Here is a 21268-nt window from a genome sequence, read left to right on the forward strand (position 1 = left end):
AACCGGCGTCTTTAGCTAATATCGCGGCTAACGCCATGAACCCCTAGGCCAATTCGCCACCTTTATTTACACTTAAACTTAAAACTTAAACATTTTATTTAAAAAATCGGACTTCAACAGCTATATGGACAAAGCGTCCAAAAATATGGTATAGGACGAGGGTCTGCCATCTTTTAGCCTGAATCGGAAACATATACTGTACATTGACACTTCACGCCAAAGCAAGTGCTGCATAATAAATAAAAAATTTGACACAAAACCGAAGTTTGACAGCAATTCGAGGACGAATCATGCTGTCCCTTTCTAATGTATGGCACTATCCCTTTCGGCTATTTAGGTTTGTCAAAATTCATTTCATTATCTTATCTGTGTTCGTGCACACAAAGGGACGTCAAGTTGTGCCAACCCTAATAATTGATCAGAGCAATGCTGAGCCGAACGGAGCCGAGAATGCCCGAAAGGAGGGGTCTCGCCCCACTGGTGCTGCCCTCTACAGTTCACGTACGTTTTCTAGTGCATTGTGTGTTCTGCCATCTTGTGGGCTACATTGAAAGCTTAAACTTGACATTTACACTTGGCGCCAATAAACAGGATGCTCCCTGACTATGCCTGGGAAAAGGATTAATAGACCGCGGGCAGTCATCGCCTCCCGGCTAATACTTCGTCACGTGATTGTAAAAATCGCGGTGGAAAGTCCGTGAGCAGGTCACGTGAACATGTAAAAAAAATATGTTTTTAGTCATTGCCTCCAGGCGTCGTAGCACGGTACGCTTATCACCATGCCTGTCACGTTCTAACAAGTATGTGAGTGCGAAAGTGACGGACTTAGTGATAGGGGAACCATGCTGCGCGGGCTGATTGATACTTTGTCGGGTGATAGTTTAGAAGCTATTATCGTCACCGTCATCTGCTGGTAGCATGAAAATGTATAAAATACGCACTGATACGCACCTTACCATTTTATGTCCGCAAAGTATGCGTGGAAACGCAAGCGTTTATTGAATCGCCTGATGATTTGATAGTGGTATCAAAATCATGCCACGAAACCTGAAAAAATGCGTGCCGTACCTCATTATGACAGTGGTATCATAATGAGATACTCTTTCCACCGCGATACAACCGGCTGACGATTTTATTTTTATTTTTTAGGGTTCCGTACCCAAAGGGTAAAAGAGGGACCCTATTACTAAGACTCCGCTGTCCGTCCGTCCGTCTGTCACCAGGCTGGTTATCATGAACCGTGGTAGCTAGACAGTTGAAATGTTCACAGATGATGTATTTCGGTTGCCGCTATAACAACAAAAACTAAAAACAGAATAAAATAAATATTTAAGTGGGGCTCCTAAGGACAAACGTGATTTTTTTGCCGTTTTTCGGGCCGGGTTTTTCGTGTTTCGGTGGCTGCCATGCCTCAACCCACCAACGGAGCGTCAGCTGACGTCTACGAGGGTTGATCATACATAGCCGTTAACCACTATACGAGTTATCGCCCGAACGAGGCGATTGGTCATGGAAAACTAATCCTGGCTCGCGGTCTATATAATGTGTGTACCAGGTGGCAGATTTCAACGCGCACGGTTCTACAGCACTGCCCGCATCCAACGGTTTCCTGCTCTCACATATCTTGTTGACAGCCTTCATTCGCTACGTCTAAGTATTCGGTCTCCGATTGAGAACCATTTTTGCGACATAACTAAATTAAATATAGGAGTTACTCCTAAGATTTTGCAACATTTATTTGAAATATTTTCTAATATAAATGTACCTTCAGCACATAAAGCAACTGATCAGACGTTGCATTATAATATAACAAATATAAGTACAATTTAAAGCTTGACAAAGCTGCTATAAATATTATAAAATTGCATAAAGGGAATAATTCATTATTAATCACAATTTTAAATGCTTAAAATATAGTGCCTGTTGAGTTGTTCATTCTTCATCTTCATCCGAGAATGTGAGAATCTGAAAATAATACATACAATTTAGAAATGGATCATAAACAAGGTATAGGATGTTTTGGGGTTTAGTCAATAATTCGGCCAGTAACATAATACCAAAGAGGATATAATAAGATAGAGCGGTACTGTCATAGTAAATTTTGAAACCACTGTAAATTCACTGCCATCTATCGACACACTTTAAAACTAAAAATGAAGATTTATAAAAATACGTTAAAATGTATTAAAATATGGATAAATGATTTTTTTAATTGCATTAATTATTTTTATATGAAATTGACCCATGTTCTTTCACTGATATGCTAAAATTATAAATAACAAACGAAACCGTCAACGCCCTCTATACGAGAATAGGCCAAAACTAGTGGCGCCATCTGATCGAGAATCAAATCGTGATTTCCGAGGCACGTTTTTTCCTTCCAGACTGTATCCATCTATTACGGAGTTATATCTATCTTTGATAATACCGTAGATACAAAATGTGTGTAATATAGATCCAATTATGTAGTTTTTTTACATTAGGTAAATGTAATTTACCATCGAAGATTATTTAGTCTTGAATTCGCATTGGGTTTGCATTGAATCATGAGTCATTTCAGCAGTCAACTGCAACACTGCAAACCCAGTAACTTAAACACAAATTCCTCGCCCTCCTTTCTATATTTATCCAGTAGTAAGTCCGCACATGCTATGCAGTTCTTGAACTTGGCACTACTTTTGATTTTGGTGTGTTAGTAAAATACAAGGCTCGGAACCGGCTTTTCGTCATACACAAAATACCGGTATTATTATGTCCTTTTGTTTATTATTTCATTTTTAATGGGACAATTTAATACGAAGTTGTTACCTAAATACATGATTCAGTCCTACGTAATGTTAGCGGAGTTCTGAACGCGCCCCAACTGACAGCGCAGCTATCATCAGGGTGAGCAGTCAAGATGGCTTCCCGCCATGCACGGAAGCAACACGGAAGCGTCGGTCTGAAGCAAGGGCCTGACACTCTTTAATAGAGAAAGATAGTCTTATTGCGATTCCTATAAGAGGAAAGAGTGCCATGCTTTGGCCTTATCACCGACCGCGTGGCATCATAGGTAGGAGGCGATGGCGAAATTTATAAGAGTGAAAGAGATAAATTCCTATGCTGCCCAAATTTTATATGAATATTTTTTCTCTTACCCCCGGTCGCTCGGTGACGCGTCTATAACTACTTGTATATACTATGTCTATGGTCTGAAGCATTGTAGTATTGTAGTGTATCCAGTTCAAAATAAATCGTTTACTCAAGACCTAATGCGTTTTACTGTTATTAGTAAATAGCAAATAATTAAAAATATTGGGCTATTTTGGGTTTTTCAAAATATCGGTTCCGAGCCTTGGTAAAATATCAAAGATCGAGACTCACATCAGTCATTTCAGCCGTCAACTGCAACTCTGCCAACCCAGTAACCTCCTCCAAATAGCTGCCACTATTCAGCACTTTAAACACAAAATCTTCGCCCTCCATTTTATATTTCTCTAGTACCAAGTCCGAACATGCTATGCAGTTCTTGAATTTAGCGCAGGTGGGTGCGACAGTGCGGTAGGAGTGCAGAAACCCGCGGATAGAGTGGGGGATGGGACCGAGCACGCCTTGCAGGTGGGGTGGGATGTCGGACTCGTCGGTGAGATTGTATAGTGCTGGAGCGTGTTCTCTGAAAATGAATTAAAACCTGTTAGTAGTAGTAGTAGTAGTAAACTCTTTATTGTACAAATATACATATTAAAAATTACATGGTACAAATAATAAGATGTACAAAGGCGAACTTATCCCTTTGAGGGATCTCTTCCAGTTAACCTTTGAGTAGATGAGAGGAGAAAGTGAAAAGAGGGTGACAAATGTAGCAAAATGTACAACAAGGTACCAGAAAGATAAAGGATATAAAAACTTTTATAAAAAAAAAGATAAACCGACTTCAAAAAGGATGAAATAAAATATTATCCTTTTTAGGGTTCCGTGTTTAATTATATGCGTTACCAACTGATATGTTTGAAGTCGGTGCCAAGCCAAATTTTAAACCATATATTCATAGGGATTTTGGTGCAATTCGATAAAGATGCGGCTATATAAGTATGTACGTTGGATTACCTAATGCAGCGTACTACGTAGGCGAACAACACGCGAATGCGAAGCGGCGCGGCACGGCGCCTTAATTAATCCTTTGATACCTATATAGAAGTGTCCTACGTGGGCGATCTCGTTGCGAACGCGAACGAATTGGGCCGGCCGCGCCGTGCCGCGTCGCTTCGCTTCGTGTTCGCGTGTTCGCCTATGTAAGACGCAGCGTTACACGACGACAATAAACTTCCTGTACACCTCAGAACAGAACACACGGTTGAACCTTCTTGGCGCAGTTCGTACCATGCTTGTCGGCACGTTAGTGTAAATCTAATACGTTTTGTCGTCGTATTTTTTTAAAGAGCATTTCTTACTAGTTCTTAAACAGTCATAGCACGCAAGTGTGGGATTGGGACTGAGTTATTTTCTGTCGCTTATCCAGAGGACTACATTTCAAAATATAAAACAATTCAAGGAACCTTCATGCAAAATTTCAGCTAAAGCGGTTCAGTTGTTTAGCCATGAAAAGGTAGCAAAGAGGCAGACATAATTGCTTTCACGTTTATAACATTTGTACAGTTGTAATGGGATTTATAGACATAAAGCTGATTATTTTTGACTGGTATTGTTACTACTTGGAGTACTTGGCTTGGCACCGACTTCAAACATATCAGTTGGTAACGCATATAATTAAACACGGAACCCTAAAAAGGATAATATTTTATTTCATCCTTTTTGAAGTCGGTTTATCTTTTTTTTATAAAAGTTTTTATTTTTCCATTTTTAGTTTTAAGACATTGTTAAGAGCGTGACGCATGAATGAAAAACATAATCATGTTTATCTGTAAATTCGTAAACTTTATTAAATAATCAGAATTTTCCTCGAGTCCGTCTGGGAAATCATTCCTGTCAGTAAATCCATTCTCCGCCCCGCCACTGACCCAATCCCTCAAACCCCCCGATCACTCAACCTCACAGCACATCAACCCCTGATCACTGAACCCCTCGACCCTAAACCACCAACCCTTCAACCGCCATTCCCCAACCCCTAAACTCCTAACCCTAACCCCCAATCCCTTAACTCCCAACCCCTCAGTCTCCGACCCATCAACTCACCTCCCCTCAACCCCCAACCTCAAACCCCCCAAACACTAATACCCTCTACCTTCACCTCTCAGTCTCTTTGGTTGTTTCCAACACTACCTACATAAAAAATAATACACATACGAGGGAAGTTATCAGTAGCCTTACCACGAGTTTGACATTGATATATTCGCTATCGTGTGCGTAACTTACTGTTTATGCATCTCGCTCGTACTGGCGTATTAGTGTACAAAGTAAGTTACGAAGAATATTTAGTGCCAAACTCGTGGTTAGGCTACAGTTGCACTACATCAAATTGGTGGTATTGGTGAGGAAATGCTTGAGTTACTTTAGAAAACACCGAAATTACCATACACGTGCCTTTAAAAATTGAGGAGTTCCCTCAATTCCTCACGGATTCCATCATCAGATCAAAACCAAAAATATTACGAAAACACCTTGGAGAGGTAACTTCTTTCAAACAGAAAAAGAATAACTCAAATCGGATCATGGGTGCCGGAGTAATCGCTGAAATCATTATCATCAAAACAATCATCATCATCAGCTCTACTTCATCAAATTGGTGGTTTTCTAGAAAAAATGATCAAGTTGCTTAAGAAAACGACCAAATCACCATACATGTGCCTTTAAAAATTGAGGAGTTCCCTCAATTCCTCATGGATCCCATCATCAGAACAGCACCAGATTAATGTGGAACCACCTTGGTGGTAGTTCCTTTCAAACAAAAAAAGAATTGTTCAAGTCGGACCACGGGTCTCAGAGTAATCGCTGAACATCCTACATTAAAAAAATCATCATCACTATCTTCAAAACAATCATCATCATCAGGTCCACTTCATCAAATTGGTCGTTTTCGAGAGAAAATGCTCAAGTTGCTTATGAAAACACCCAAATCACCATACATGTGCCTTTAAAAATTGAGGAGTTCCCTCAATTCCTCAGGGATCCCATCATCAGATCAGAACCAGATTAATATGGGACCAACTTGGAAGTAGCTCCTTTCGAACAAAAAAAGAATTACTCAAATCGGACCACGGGTCTCGGAATAATCGGTGTACATACATAAAAAAAAAAAAAAAATAGCCACAACCGAATACAGAACCTCCTCCTTCTATGAAATTGAAGTCGGTTAATAAATACATACAGTTAGTATTACTGTTCCTATGGAGTTCCTAAATTACCTTAATTGGAGGAAGGGACTCCGATACAGATGTACTGCATTATTATTTTCCATCATATTTTCACGTAAACGTACGAACGTGTCTTGCTATTTTAGTCAGTATTTTTGCCTTCGACTGTACAATTTTCATAAAAAATTTGGGTCATTTTTTTTTATCATCAGGATTGAATATGCTAGTGATTTTGAGTTGAAAATACCCAAAAACACCAGGATCTGTGTGAATCTGGTTTACAATATTTATTTTAGAAAACGCCCAGATAGTTGAGCAAGAGTCAGACCTGAGCGGGTGTTGCGTGAGCGCGGCGAGGAGTTCCACGGCCAGCGCGCCGGCCACGGCCGCGGCGCCGGGCCGCGTCACCGTGCACTGCTGGTCCAGCGTGCGGTCCTTCAGCGACTGTCAACGTTAACAAACAAAACGTACTATACTTACCGCGCGGGACCTTACAATAGTGTTAAACATGTATAAAAACCGGTCAAGTGAAATTACGCATAAAACAGCGGAGTCTTAGTAATAGTATTTTGTGTTTATGTAATTGTTTTTTTTTTTGTAATTTTGGGTTAATTTTATTGTTTGTAAAAATTGACATGTAAAAGTGCCCCTGTGGCCTATTTGCTGAATAAATGTTTGATGTTTGATAGGGTCCCGTTTTCACCCTTTGGGTACGGAACCCTAGAAACCAAGTAATGATTACAAATACCAAATACAAGTGTTATTACGTTATTAGAGAAAATTGGTTAGGATTTCATGTTTCAGGCAGAATAAGGACAATTTTTTAAATTGTTTTAATTAATTATTGATTGTTGAACAAGAAATGTGTTGTATTAAAAAACTGCGCGCTAGTTTGACAGCTGAAATGGATGACGTTTTACTACGCATGTTTTGTGGCAGAAGGCCGCAGATACGCGTTTATTACTATATGTAAATAGTTACATTGCCCGGGGCGGTGACGTCATTGCAGAAGTAGCACCCCAGCTGAGCGCCCGGCAGGTATGTAGCGTATGACTGTTCAGTGGATGACTGTTCAGTGGGTGACTATTCAGTGTCTGACTGTAGTTTAGAGTCGGATGAGGCTCCGTGCCTCATGACTTGGTAGCTGTGGAAGCCGAGCGTTGCGTTTATTACTATATGTAAATAGTTACATTGCCCGGGGCGGTGACGTCATTGCAGAAGTAGCACCCCAGCTGAGCGCCCGGCAGGTATGTAGCATGCGACTGTTCAGTGGATGACTGTTCAGCGGGTGACTGTTCAGCGTCTGACTGTAGTTTAGAGTCGGATGAGGCTCCGTGCCTCATGACTAGATAGCTGTCGAAGCCGAGCGCCGCGTTTAATACTATCTGGGGAAGAAATGGGTTTGTTAGAATTTAGAAAGAACCAGATTTTTTTAAATAAAATGTGATTTGTATATACAGGGGTGGCTAAAAAATAAGTGCATTCCTGTTGCCAGGTAGGTTTTGGGATTATACTGAGCAACTTTTACTATCGGAGTCTAAAGAGGCTCTTAAAGCTTTATAAGCGTTTTGGCATCTTAGCTGTAAGTTTGTGCATGTGACTAAAATAAAGAAATAAGGCAGAGGAAATATATTTCCCACATGATTTTAAACTTTGTCTCAATGTGATAGGGTTCAATTTTGCATAATTTCTAACAACCTTGGCCTTATAGTTATAAAGGATAAAAAAGCGGTAATACCTTCCCGTAATGAGCACCAATCAGCGTAGGTAACCATCTCGCCTCCCTGGTGTCGAGTAGCAAGAATACTACATCATGGGCTTGTATGGCTTCGGTAAGAGTTTTGATGTTGGCGGCAGTTTCGGCGCGCAGCGACTCGCCTACTGGGTGTCCTGGCATTGGGATGTGTAAAGCGATGCCGCGGGTTTCCTGTAGGCAAAAACAGACTTAATGATTATGAAAATAAAGTTGAGTTTGGTTCGAAGTATTTTAGAGTTCAGTTTATAGCATGTGGCAGTTGATTTTTAATGTTGCGTGAAGGTTTGACTCGCAGTTATCGCCCACGGGTTGCTATATCAATCTTCTTCAGCTGTCAAATTTGCGGCTTAACCTTTGGTATGCTTAGGAGTAGATAGGCTCCATATATATTCAACTGCAACATGACGTTGTCTAGATTGCTATTTAAATAGCAATTTTTTGACAGGAGCATACGAAAGGTTAAATATTTTGCCCTACTTAAATACTCATTTTCGTATTTAACCTTTTGGACGCTAATGACCGATATATACGCACCGTACGGTACAACGCCAAAGACCGACTTATCGGTCATAGACCACAGAGCAACATAGACCTACATGCATGTGCATAAAGTTCAATTTCAGTTTTGACACTTCGGTGACGTGACGTCTGGATGACTACTTTTGTGTTGGACACGGCGTCGAAAAGGTTAATTGCCTATCCTATGCCAAAATGTACTGAGATAGCATGTATAACTTTTTTGTAGAATTAGTATTAGGCAGCATACTCACTACAGAGGGCAGGATCTTCCTCAGATTGTCAGCCGCGGCGTCGGCCTTGCCTCGGCCGGCGCGGCAATCCTCGTGAGTGAACAGAACCTGCCTCGTCGGATTCGAGTACGACACTTTGCCGTAGTCCACGAACGTTATGTGGCGGAAACCCCACGCCTGACAACATAACAATAGTACATTATTGTCAAGGCACGGAAGTAGCTACTTGCCGGCTGAGGATTTGTTTTATTAAACGAAACGACGACGAAACGTTTAATTGAATCCGAAGCCAGCAAGTAGCCTTCCAGCCGAGTCATATACACGGTGTTACTTGAGCCACTGAAAACCCGAGACACCCCAACAATTTTTATTTATTTTGAACTCATCTTGAGTCTTTATTCTTTAATCCGATAAATATTAAAAAAATAATTGTTTAGTTTTCTTAACAATTCTGTTTGACAGGTAATTCTACACAAGATGCTTCGTCGTTTTAGTGACATCAAACAATTGCTAGTTACCATCGTAAACACTATTAACAGTATTAACAGACCATTTGCATACCTTACTGCGACGAGATAAGGTTTACCAATGGCCAGTTAACAAATAACGTGTCAAATGCTAGTTATTGGTATTGTTGCATTACAAACCTGTAGAATGGGCATGTAAAAATAATAAAAATTATAAAAAAATTACCCCCAATAAAACATAGCGCGATCGATTCTCATATAGGTTCTTAACAAACTGTTTTTAGGTTTTCAGTGGGTCGTGAAACACCATGTATAGTGCTTTTCTCAAAAATAGTGCAAAAAATATAAATTCTATAGAATTTTTTTACATAAGCAAAGTTATGTAGTATATATAGTTTCACAGAAAAAAGTAAAAGCAATTAAAAAGATTTGCTTTGCCGCCTTTCTCTTTTTTAATTAAATATAGAAGTGTATTTTTCTGCTAAAAATACGCCAACCTATGTGAGACACCTAGTCGCGGTACCAACATTATAACAACTTAGTGCTGTTCATGAATTCAGTTTTGGTACAAGTCTCATCATATGTACAGGTCTGATCCAACTTGGAGTAAGATAGCAGCAGATCCCGGGCAACGTGACAAACAAACAGTAGGGTCCTTTTGATTTCAAGATATTTCTACTCCTGCAGGCGTAATATCTAACCAGAAGTACACATTAAGGGAGAAGAGCAATCGGCGAGAGTGTGTAAGGGCATCTCTGCATCTATGTCGAGTCTACAATATCCTGTGTCACGTTTCGCCCTAGTCATAGGATGTATGCATGTGCTTATTTAGGTCACAGACCTCAAAGTGGTCAGTCGGTTCGTAGATTGAATAAGGAAGGTTACCAACCAGTGTTGGACGAACGTTAATTGCAATTAACCATTACAAATTGAACCGTAAACCGTAACGGACGGTTACAGTTTACGGTTCTATTTGTACTTTGCATTGCATTGCATTAACGTTTCGGCCAACACTTACCAGCAAGCCCCGTGCGACATGGCAGCCGAGCGTGCCCGCGCCGAGCAGCAGGCACTTAGTTCGCTTCATGATGTCCACATCTAGGTCTGGTACTAGTCGCCACTTCATCAGCTTTGTGTTCAGGTCTGACGATGTCTCTGCCAACCTGGAGATTGATGGCTGGGATTAAAGTGGTCGTTAATAGAATTTGCAAATAATGTTAACAAACCATTATACCTTCATTATTTCGTAATCTCGCTCTTTAAAAGGACAACCATGACCTTATCAACAGTCTATATACTTAAATAATTTATTTATATAAATTTTTAGTTAAAAGTAAATGTTAATTATTAATATTTCAGGGAAAATAGGTAACCTTCGTAAAAATGCTAGGTTATATGTCAAACGCTAACAAAATCTGTCATATTTGTTTACATTATTTGCAAGTTCTATTGACGACTTTAGTGGGATTATGAGAGGCCTTTGAATTTATTAAATTAAATAATTATTTCAAAATATTTATCAGTACGGTTTTTACTCACTATTATTTTTAGTCGCATTTGGCGACATGTTTCGGATTCTTTGGGAATCCATCCTCAGGCACGAGTGTCCGCGGCGGTTGTACGTCGTGCACTGCCCGCGCCGCCCGCCTCGTCGCTCGTTGCGCACGCGCTGATGCCGCGGACAACCGCCGCGGACACTCGTGCCTGAGGATGGATTCCCAAAGAATCCGAAACATGTCGCCAAAAGCGACTAAAAATAATAGTGAGTAAAAACAGTACTGATAAATATTTTGAAATATGTCTCACGATAGTTTAAGTGCGATTAAATAATTATTTATTTCAGAAATTAAATTTCCATAATATATTAGTAACTTATTCTACTCGTATTAACTCTTAACCTATGTTAGTGACAAATCCGTATGTATGTAATCTATGTATACTCTAACTATTATAAACATGTAGGCTACTCCAGTATTCCCAAAAAGCGCCATCTATCCTGTCTGCGACTGTGGCAAGGATGCTGTTAGTGCTGCCGCGCAAAAACAGACTACTAAATGTAGTCTTATGGCCACCATCTGGGTCATAAAAACGAGTGATCCATCAAAATTCGCTTTGGGCGACACACAAACATTATGTGTGTTTGTTGATGTGTATGTGTGTTTAGTGTTTAAGTTTATAAAATGCATATGTATGTTAGTCTGTAGTGTATTTGTAATATGGGCCTTGTTGCCTGATTTAAATTTTTAAATAAATAAATAATAGTACCTAAGTTTGAAACAGTTACCTTTCCGGTAGAAAAATAAGAAATATCATGTAACTCTAACAACTGATTAATCAGACGTAATATGAGGTTCAAAGGGTCTTGTTACAAGCAAGCTTTAAGGTCGAAAAAGGTTTAGGGTCAGTTGCACCAAACTGTTTCTCATCGTTAAAGAGTTTGCTAAATTTCATTGTATGGAAAGTTTCATAGTAAACCGCCGCGGCGCGCCGGGTGACGTTGATCAGTCTGTCAAGTGCGGATGGTGCAAATGGCACTTAGTGTGAGTAGGTAAAATTATTCAACTAATTTGTTATTCACAGTTTTTTACCTGATATAAAGCATACCTACATTTGCAACTGCCCCAGTCTGATTTAGCTACGTAAAGAGCTTTTGGTCAAGCGCTAACCTAAGACCTACTTAATAGGGTCCATCGACGCCGACATGTTGGCCAGCTTGGGTCCGAAGTTGCCGCGGTCGTTCCTCTCCCAGCCGACCCAGCCGGCACTCTCTACTGCTTGGACATTCTGAAAAAAAAAACAACGTGTATATGTATATAAAATGTACTAAGATATCATTTATTGTTTGTTTGACATCTGATCATTCTCGTTATTCTAGAACATTTCTGAAGAGATCACGACAAAAACGCGCCTTAAGCGAGAAGCTATTAGCTGTGAAATGCCCCCTGCAATATGAATGCAAAAGGATTTGCAGGGGCCAAGGCCAATGTAAAATGGTGTAACACCCGGGAAATCGCCACTTATTTGGTAAAAAAATTGTCTTTTCCTTGCCATAGAGAAATAAGTAAGCATAGAGTGCTCACTCTATACATCAGTTTAAGCTAACCCAATGTGGATTGGGGAGTTGACACACACCTATGTGTATTTTTTTGCGAGGACATAGAGAAATAAGTACACATCAATATTGTTACCAAAACGCTTATTATTATCGTAGTCGACAACTAGCGGATTTATCAGTACTACTACTTTACAATAGATGTCGTGACGACCGAAAAGTCTAATGCTCAACAATTTTCAGCTAATATTATAACCGGATTAACCGGAACTCTATTTTCAACTCCTTCTGCTTGTAATATTAGTTGTAAATTTTTAGCAATACACTTTTCGTCAGTCGCGACACCCGTGACATCTAGTGTCAAGTAACGGTACTGATAAATCCGCTACTTAACACTAGATGTCGACTATGAAAATAATAAGCGTTTTGGTAAGAAAACTGATGTATGGAATGAGCACTCTATGCTTACTTATTTCTCTATGTCCTCGCAAAGAAATACATATAGGTGTGTCAACTCCCCAATCCACATTGGGTTAGCTTAAGGACCTGTGATGGCAGTGACCTCTGAGAGAGGCCAGTGCCCAGCAGTAGAATGATATGTAGGCATTTGTCCACACCCTAATGGCATTGTGATGGTTGTGCGACTTGTGTGGTGAGTTTTTTGACATTTAAAATTAATGACCTTTATTTGCATTGACTAACTTTAGGATTGAGGATGACATGTAAATCCTAAGACCTTACTATACCAGTTTTGTTTAAGCCATGTCTCCATACTCACCATCATTACAAAAGTAATAAATGCACATGCTTACCTCAGGCACAGAAACTGTGAACACCAAGCTTTTATCAACAGCACCGCTAGCACTGCACCTCAGCCCTAATATCCGGATATCCCTCTTGCATAGACTCGGGCAATGTTCAAGCAATGCTGCTAAAAACGACCGCAGAGGCCATCCTGGATTGTTTCCATTACTCGGATCAGCAAATGCAAAATAAAGATTTGATAAGTCAATGTTTAAATCATTTTGTACTTCTAATTTTGGATTGAATAGCTGGGCTAAAGGTTTTATACAAGCATTATCATTTTCTCTAAGAATAAAAAAGAAGTTTTTTTGATTTGAATCAATTTTTTTGTAGTCTTGTGCGATATCTTCAAGCTGTTTGTTGCTGAAGCTTAAGGAAATGCTATTGGTCTCTTTGAGGTTGACTGTGGGCTGGCTCGGTGATGGGAATGCAAACCAATAGTAGTAGTGGAATTTCTTCAAATCCTGAAAATATCAGAAGTAGTTTCATATACTGATAAAACATGCAGTGAAGTATAATATAGTTAATCGCACTTAAACTATCGTGAGACATATTTCAAAATATTTATCAGTACGGTTTTTACTCGCGACTAAAAATAATAGTGAGTAAAAACCGTACTGATAAATATTTTATAATATAGTTGTTGATAGGCTTTAACATATGTGACGTTTTCAACCAAAAGGTACCACGTTGTCGCTTGTCGATAAGGATGATTTCAAATTGAAGCTATATGGAAATCTTCTTCTTCTTATTCTTTTCCTGTTACCCCCTGCTGGGGTGTAGGGCTCGAATATTGTTTTTCCATTGACTACAGTCTTGGGCAGCTTGGGTAACCTCCTCCCACCCCATCCCCAATACACCCAGCTCTTGCTCCACAGAACGACGCCAAGTGGATTTAGGGCGACCATGTTTCCGCTTGCTGGGCATCTTCCAGGTCAGGGCCACTTTGGATAGGTGGGTGTCAGGTTTCCTGAGGATAGTCCAATATGGAAATAGTGCCTTATTAACAACTGACAATAAGTACCCTTTGGATGAAAATGGCAAATGACAAATGGCAAATTAAACACAAATAAACTAGAAAAGGCATAAGGATTAACATATTATTTGCACAAATAGAAAATTACTATAAAAATGTAGGCAAATAAGGTGAATAATTGAAACTTGGTTTGCATTATGTACAGTAGAATCTCATTATAATGACATCGACGGGAAGTGACAAACACGTCATACTAAATGGACGTCATATAAAGCATAGTTGATTAACTATCTATTTTTATTTCATTATCTCGAATTCTTTTGTGAGAGACGAGTTTATGTACCAATTGTCAACTTTTGAAAGACATGGGGACGGCCATGAAAACCAGCGAATGTGTCAGTATAACCGGACATAATTTCATAAAAATATGATTTATAGGTCATAGTAAGCGATTTGTCACTATAACCTCTAGCTGCCCATGAATCAAAACTTGCCAAGACAAATGCAATTTTGATTTGTCAAATTAAAGACTCAAAATACAATGGAATGGGAGACCTTTTTATTGGCCTCTGGGCGGCTAGAGGATAAGCGAAGTCATCCGACTTTGTCGCAGATAATAATTGTAAATGAAAACCATATTTCACACAGTAATTGCATCATAGTAAGCGGTTGGTCAGTATAAGCGGAGTCACAATAAACGGATTCCACTGTATTAGCAATCTGCAAAAATATTAATAATGGCTGTACTTTTGAGGGGTTATCATGTTTTTCATATATAAATAAAATAATGTACATGCTTGTAACATGAAACCACAACAAACAGCATGAAACCAAATTATACTGCCATGTTACGGCAAAATAGCGTATCTTATTACATATGTCCTATCCATATGTACTTTCTGTAACAGAGCAGAATAGTGCCAAGGTAATGGCCCTTCTGTTTCCAATAAGTAAGAATTAATACATTAGGTTAACTCACAGCAAAGGAAAGAATGATAAAATTCAGCAAGGCCCTGGGATTTGTTATCCATGTCTTTTTCTTAATGTTAGCCCATATTGCTTCACCAATTGAATTAAGTAAGGCTGCTTTGTCTATGTTTTTAAACTCTTCTATTGTGTTCTTGTTCATTATAGTTCCCGTAACATTCTCGTAAAGGTGTTCATTGGTGGGTTCCCTATAATGTACAGAAAATTACGATACACGATAATGTGTCTATATAAAAATTACTTGATTACTAACTTATTGAATGAGGTTCCGTCGACTTCAAATACAGTCCCGATATCATCACGATATGTAAATCGGGCGAAAATTTGTTTTGTAGTTTCGTTCAGCCTATCTACTTCTAGTTTCATATCAGTAAGAGCATGCCAAAAGGAGGGGTGAACGAAGGACGTAAACGGCACATATTGAATTATTTCTCCATTTGACGCCATTTTACATAATTCGATTAGTAATATTTTGTACTTATTCTATTTGGTAATATTTTATTATTCTACAAAGCGCTACAAAAGCAAGCACTCAACAAAAAATGTCAATACAGGCGAATGTCAAATGTCAATACTGTCAAAGTCAAAGTTTTGTTAAAGGGCTCACTTAACCCCATAATTTGCCCGTATCTGTATGGGGCTTCTCTCTGTGCTCTTACGAAAAAGGATGGTGGTATTAGGCCGATTGCTGTAGGGTGCACAATACGCCGTCTTACAGCCAAACTCTGCTGTCGGGCTGTTAGAGACCAAATGGCCGCATATCTTAGGCCTGTTCAGATAGGTTTTGGGACAGCGAGAGGGTGTGAGGCGGCGATTCATGCCACTCGAGCTTATGCCCTCGCTCATGAAAGTACAGACGCGGTTATTCTTAAAATAGACATTAAGAATGCCTTCAACAGCGTTGAAAGGGATGTGATTCTTGGTGAAGTAATGGACCAGGTGCCCTCGCTCTATCCATTTCTGCACCAATGTTACTCAACGCCTAGCAACTTATTATTTAATGGGGCCGCAATTTCGTCGCAAGTTGGTGCTCAGCAGGGGGATCCATTAGGACCTCTAATTTTTTGCTTAGCGATACAGAAGGTTATTTCCTCTCTGGATTCACCCCTAAATGTTTGGTACTTAGATGATGGGACACTTGGGGGTAATCCAGAGACAGTGTTGAGGGATTTTAACAAACTTGCGCTAGCGTTGAAGGGGGTCGGGATGGAGGTGAACCCTGCTAAGTGCGAGCTCTTTTGCTGCGGCTCCTCGGTGAACGGAAGTCTACGGTCGGATTTTGAGGAGGTGTTGCCTGGCCTGCGGCACCTTCAGAAGTCTTCTTTGAGCCTTTTGGGTGCGCCAATTTTCCCGGAAGGGGTTAGTGCTGCGCTTGAAGATAAAAGGTTAGCTTTGGTTGGGGCAAGGGAACACCTAGAAAGCCTATCTGCGCACGTCTCGCTTATACTGCTACGGAATTGCTTCGCGATGCCGCGCATAATGTACATTTTGAGAACAGCTCCAACTTGGTTGTTTGAGGCCGAAGTCGCAGGGTTAGACGAGACGATCAAGGTGGCGCTTGAATCCATCTTAAATGTGCATCTGGATGAAGCGCAGTGGTGTCAGGCTGCTCTCCCTGTCCGTCACGGTGGGTTGGGAATACGTCGCTGTAGAGAGGTCGGGGTGGTGGCGTTTCTTGCCTCGGCTCACGGTACTTTGGGTCTTGTCACTCGGATTTTGTCTAACAATGGTGATATTACCCAGGTACCGTTTGTAGCGGAGGCACTAAACAAATGGACCACTTTCTGCGGTGGCGATGAGCGGCCGGATAATCCCATCGTTCAGCGGGGGTGGGACGATATATTGTGCAGAAGGACCATGGCGAATATGTTAGGGGAGGCGGTAGGATCCGACTTGGCGCGCCTCAAAGCCGCTTCGAGGGTTGAGTCGGGGGCGTGGCTACACGCATTGCCTTCCCCCTCGCTAGGCACACTTTTAGATAATGATTCCTTAAGAATCGCGGTTGCCTTGCGTTTGGGGTGTAAGGTGTGCGAAGCACATCGGTGCATTTGTGGGGTCATGGTTGAAGAAGACGGTCACCATGGCCTTAGCTGCATGAAGTGCGCGGGTCGTTTTTCCAGGCATTATGCCATCAATGATGTCATCCGCAGGGCTTTGGTGTCGGCCAATATTCCTTGCGTTTTGGAGCCTCCAGGGTTGTGCCGCACGGATGGCAAGAGGCCTGATGGTCTGACATTGGTTCCATGGCAGAGGGGACGATGCCTCTTGTGGGATGCAACGTGCGTGAGTACATTTGCGCCGTCCCACTTGAGTCTCACCGTCAGGTCTGCTGGTACTGCCGCGGAGTATGCCGCCAAAATGAAGCATGCCAAGTACTCTGCCCTGGAACCAACGTACGACTTTGTGCCGGTTGCAGTCGAGACTGCGGGACCTTGGGCTGTGGAGGCTAGGGACTTTGTGAGGGATTTGGGTCGGCGGCTGAGGGACAGGGGGTGCGACCCTCGGTCCGGATCGTACCTGGTCCAACAGATCTCGTTGGCCATTCAGCGCGGTAACGCTGCCAGCGTAATGGGGACATTTGAACCAGGTGCGATTCGTGACGGTTATTTTATTTAAAAAAAAAGTGACGAAGCCTGTTGCGGATATCATCATTGGTATTTTTGGGACGAAGCATGTTGCTGATTTGCATTTGTAGCCACCTGACGAAGCCTGCGTTGCGGATTTTTTACATGTAACTAAATATTATTATTTTTTAAGATTTTCTTTATAAATAAAATTAAAACCATATTTAAAATTAAAAAAAAAAAAAAAAAAAAAAAAATACTGTCAAAAACATGTCTTTTTTTTTTTTTTTTAACATTTATGGCCTGGATGCGAGTCCTTTAAGCCAAGTCTTTATTTTGCTATTTTTAAAACACTTCATTTAAAGGGTTAAATGGCAGAGAATGCACTAGTAATTTTGTTAATACACTTCACTTTAAATCTTCAATGCTGTATTTTTGATGTACTCGTATAACGGAACGTAACTGTCAACGTTTTTAAGAATATCGGTGAGGCGGCGGGGGACATTATTATCAAACACTTCACTTAATTCACTTGCAAGGATGAGTCTTTGAAACGCAAACACTTGGCATTTAAATATAAGGTGTTCAACATCTGCAACGCTACCATTCTGGCAGTGAGGACATGTACCATCGGCTATAATCGAAAATCTAGCTAAGTGCGCTGGTGCACAGTTGTGACCAAACCTCAATCTATTGATGGTGGTAATAAAACTACGACTTCCCATCTTTATCTTCTCATACCAAGGCTTTCCAGGTAAGTCGGTTTGAATACTAGCGTACCATCTTCCTTTTATCTCTCTATCTTTGGTCCATAAATCTATCCACATCTTCACAACATCAGTCTTAACAGAAGCTTGACAATCAGTTAGTGGAATTCTAGTACTACATCTTACATCTAATTCATTAATACCTAAATAAGCAGCTTTGTCTGCAACTTCATTCCCTGTTATACCAGTATGGGATGGAATCCACATAAAATTTATATTTACATTATTATTTTTCAATTGTAATAACATCTTTTTAATTTTGTACAAAATAAAATTATCTTTATAATGCAATTGATTATTCTGTAATCCATAAACTAAGCTAAGTGAATCAGTGAAAATAAAGAAATGTTTATATTCTGACACTCTTATTATAACTTTCAGGGCTTCAAATACAGCATATGCTTCAGCCGTAAATATGGAACATAAATCATGCAATCTAAAGCTCTGTACAAATTTAGTCTGAGGATCATACACTGCACTTCGGACGTGAGACTCTGCTTTACTACCATCTGTATATAATTTGTAATAATTGGGAATTTGTGACAAGAAATGTAGAAAATCAGTATTATTATTGATAGATTTTGTGCATACTGTAATGTTTAAAAGTTTACTATTAAAGCTATCTTCATAACATGGCCAAATTTCATTTTTATATATATTACAAAACTTAGCTTCCACCTTTAGATAGCAGAGATACGCCTAACCAGTGCAAAATGAAACTAGACACTATGCTTTATATAATACTTAAACAAAATTTCAAAAAATGTCTTTAGTTACTGAGATATTTCATATTTTAAGATAGACGTTTTCGAATTTTTGGACATTGAGTTATGCGTATCTCTTCTAACTCAAGTTAGAATAATTATGCGTAACTCTTCGCAGTTTTTTTACGGCAAACTGGATATCTACTATCTCGAGTTATCATAGTTTCGCGTAACCACACGCAGGTAGTACGGCGATAGGCGGCTCGCGGTGAGGCGGGGGGCGGGGCGCGGAGGTAGCGGCTCGTCGCTCCTTTTTTTTTATTATTATTATAGCCTCTTTGTTTCCATACTCTTTTCCATTATTTAGTTTTTTTTTTTATTTTTTTTTTTTATTTAAATTTGGTTAAAATATGTTTTTATGCTGTTGTTGTTTCTGTTATTTTTTCTTCTTTCTTGGGGTATGGATCCCGTTTGGGTAAAGGCCTCCTCCCATTTCTTCCATAAATATCTATGTTTGGCATTGTACATCCAGTCTTTCCCGGCAACCTCTACTATGTCATCGGTCCACCGTTTGACAGGTCTTCCAGTTTTCCTCTTCGCTGGTAATGGTCCTTTCCATTTTGTTGTTAATGTTGTCCATCTGTTATCTATACACCTTGAGATGTGTCCTGCCCATTGCCACTTGAGCTTTAGAGCTTGTGTGAGCGCATCCTTTACGTTTGTTTTGCTTCTTATAGTTTCGTTTCTAATTTTATGCATTTTGTTAATTCTCAGTATGCTTCTTTCCATAGCTCGTTGTGTAGTATTTATTTTTTGTTTGATTTTGTTAGTATAAGTCCACGTTTGGCATCCATATAGTAAACTCGTCGCTCGTCGCTCCTTGCCACGTGTATTTGTTTATTTGTGTCGTTTTCAAACAAAAGGTACTACATTGTCGCTTATCATAAGGACATTCTGACAGGTTTTTCGTATAAAGACACAAGCAATTTTCGTCCTTATGGTAAGCGACAATGTGGTACCTTTTGATTGAAAACGTCACATTTACATTTCATTGCGTACGTAATATTGACCCGGTTAAGTTAGCGTTCCGGTGTTTTTTTATGTTGTTTGTTCAAAATATGATAAATTAGTCTTTGAAATGAGTTTTTTACGAAGTAAAGCCTTGTTACGAATATGTAGTGATAGAAATGTGGTAGAAATCAAAGGTTGTGCGACTAATTATCTTAGCTAATCTCACTTTGTAATCATTGCTGAAAACCCTGTGAAAAACTAAACTATTTCGTTTTTTTTTAAATCTTAAGATAACCTACATAGGTACTGAACTATATATCGTCGTTCGCTGTCTGTCATGAACAAGTGGTCTTGTGATTGTCATGTCTAATTTTGAATTTAAATGTCGGTCGTTCCAAATGTTCCAATATTCCAAATATGTATGTCAGTCAGTCAGTCGGTCAATGTCAGGTCGCCACGGAGGTTAGAAGCCCCGACAGGTACCTACTTACAAAAATCTTAACGTAAATAAAAAATAAAAAATGACAAACACAAAATTAATTGAAATAACTGACAATATAATATAAGTAATGCATGAGTACTATCTTGTTACATACTTCTGTAGTAGTTTCTTTCTTCTGTAGAAGATAACTAATAAATGCATAAAAAGTAAGTAAAGTTATGAACATAATTTATAAAACATATTTTTTTACTCTTCTTTTCATTTTTATTACTAAAAGCAAGAAAAAGTTTCAAACAGTGCCAGTAGAGGCAAAATATTAGTTTAAACATATATTTGGATTGCTGGAGTGTCTTATTTTGAAATACATAGAAACGTATAGTTAATGATTCTGATTCTGAATAAAATTTTTGGAGTAACTGACCTTAATATTTTTACTATATATCTTCTAATACCCACAATAAATTTACACCAAACCTGAACCAAAACCTGAGTTCCACTAGGTACAGCCGGGGTTCATCATCAGCTCTATCTTGGGTACTGCTCTCCCAAGTGCTCATCAAGGCGTGTCGGATGACCAAAACAGCATTTGCCTACGTTGCACCAAACCTGAGTTACACTAGGTACTACCAGCGTTCAGTATCAGCTTTATCTTGGGTACTGCTCTCCCAAGTGCTCATTAAGACGTGTTGGATGACCAAA

General features: G+C 39.7%; 1 protein-coding gene and 1 long non-coding RNA gene across 2 annotated transcripts; one reads left to right on the plus strand and one right to left on the minus strand.

Annotated features, from left to right (window-relative positions):
• Nucleotides 1-1718: 1718 nt before the first annotated feature.
• LOC134748807 (ubiquitin-like modifier-activating enzyme ATG7) lies at nucleotides 1719-15616 on the minus strand. Its single transcript, XM_063683609.1, has 11 exons — nucleotides 15335-15616; nucleotides 15074-15269; nucleotides 13127-13582; nucleotides 11940-12046; nucleotides 10281-10425; nucleotides 8817-8972; nucleotides 8029-8217; nucleotides 7481-7675; nucleotides 6619-6734; nucleotides 3364-3652; nucleotides 1719-1965 (listed from the first exon to the last, which is right to left on the minus strand). Exons 1-11 carry the CDS (start codon nucleotides 15526-15528, stop codon nucleotides 1933-1935), a joined length of 2076 nt encoding a protein of 691 aa, XP_063539679.1. The 5' UTR covers nucleotides 15529-15616; the 3' UTR covers nucleotides 1719-1932.
• Nucleotides 15617-17928: 2312 nt separating this feature from the next.
• Nucleotides 17929-19053, plus strand: LOC134748691 (uncharacterized). The gene is made up of 2 exons (XR_010128429.1): nucleotides 17929-18399; nucleotides 18794-19053. It is a non-coding gene; the product is annotated as an uncharacterized LOC134748691 (long non-coding RNA).
• Nucleotides 19054-21268: the final 2215 nt, after the last annotated feature.

Source organism: Cydia strobilella, chromosome 17 (assembly GCF_947568885.1).
Source record: "Cydia strobilella chromosome 17, ilCydStro3.1, whole genome shotgun sequence".
NCBI lineage: Eukaryota > Metazoa > Arthropoda > Insecta > Lepidoptera > Tortricidae > Cydia > Cydia strobilella.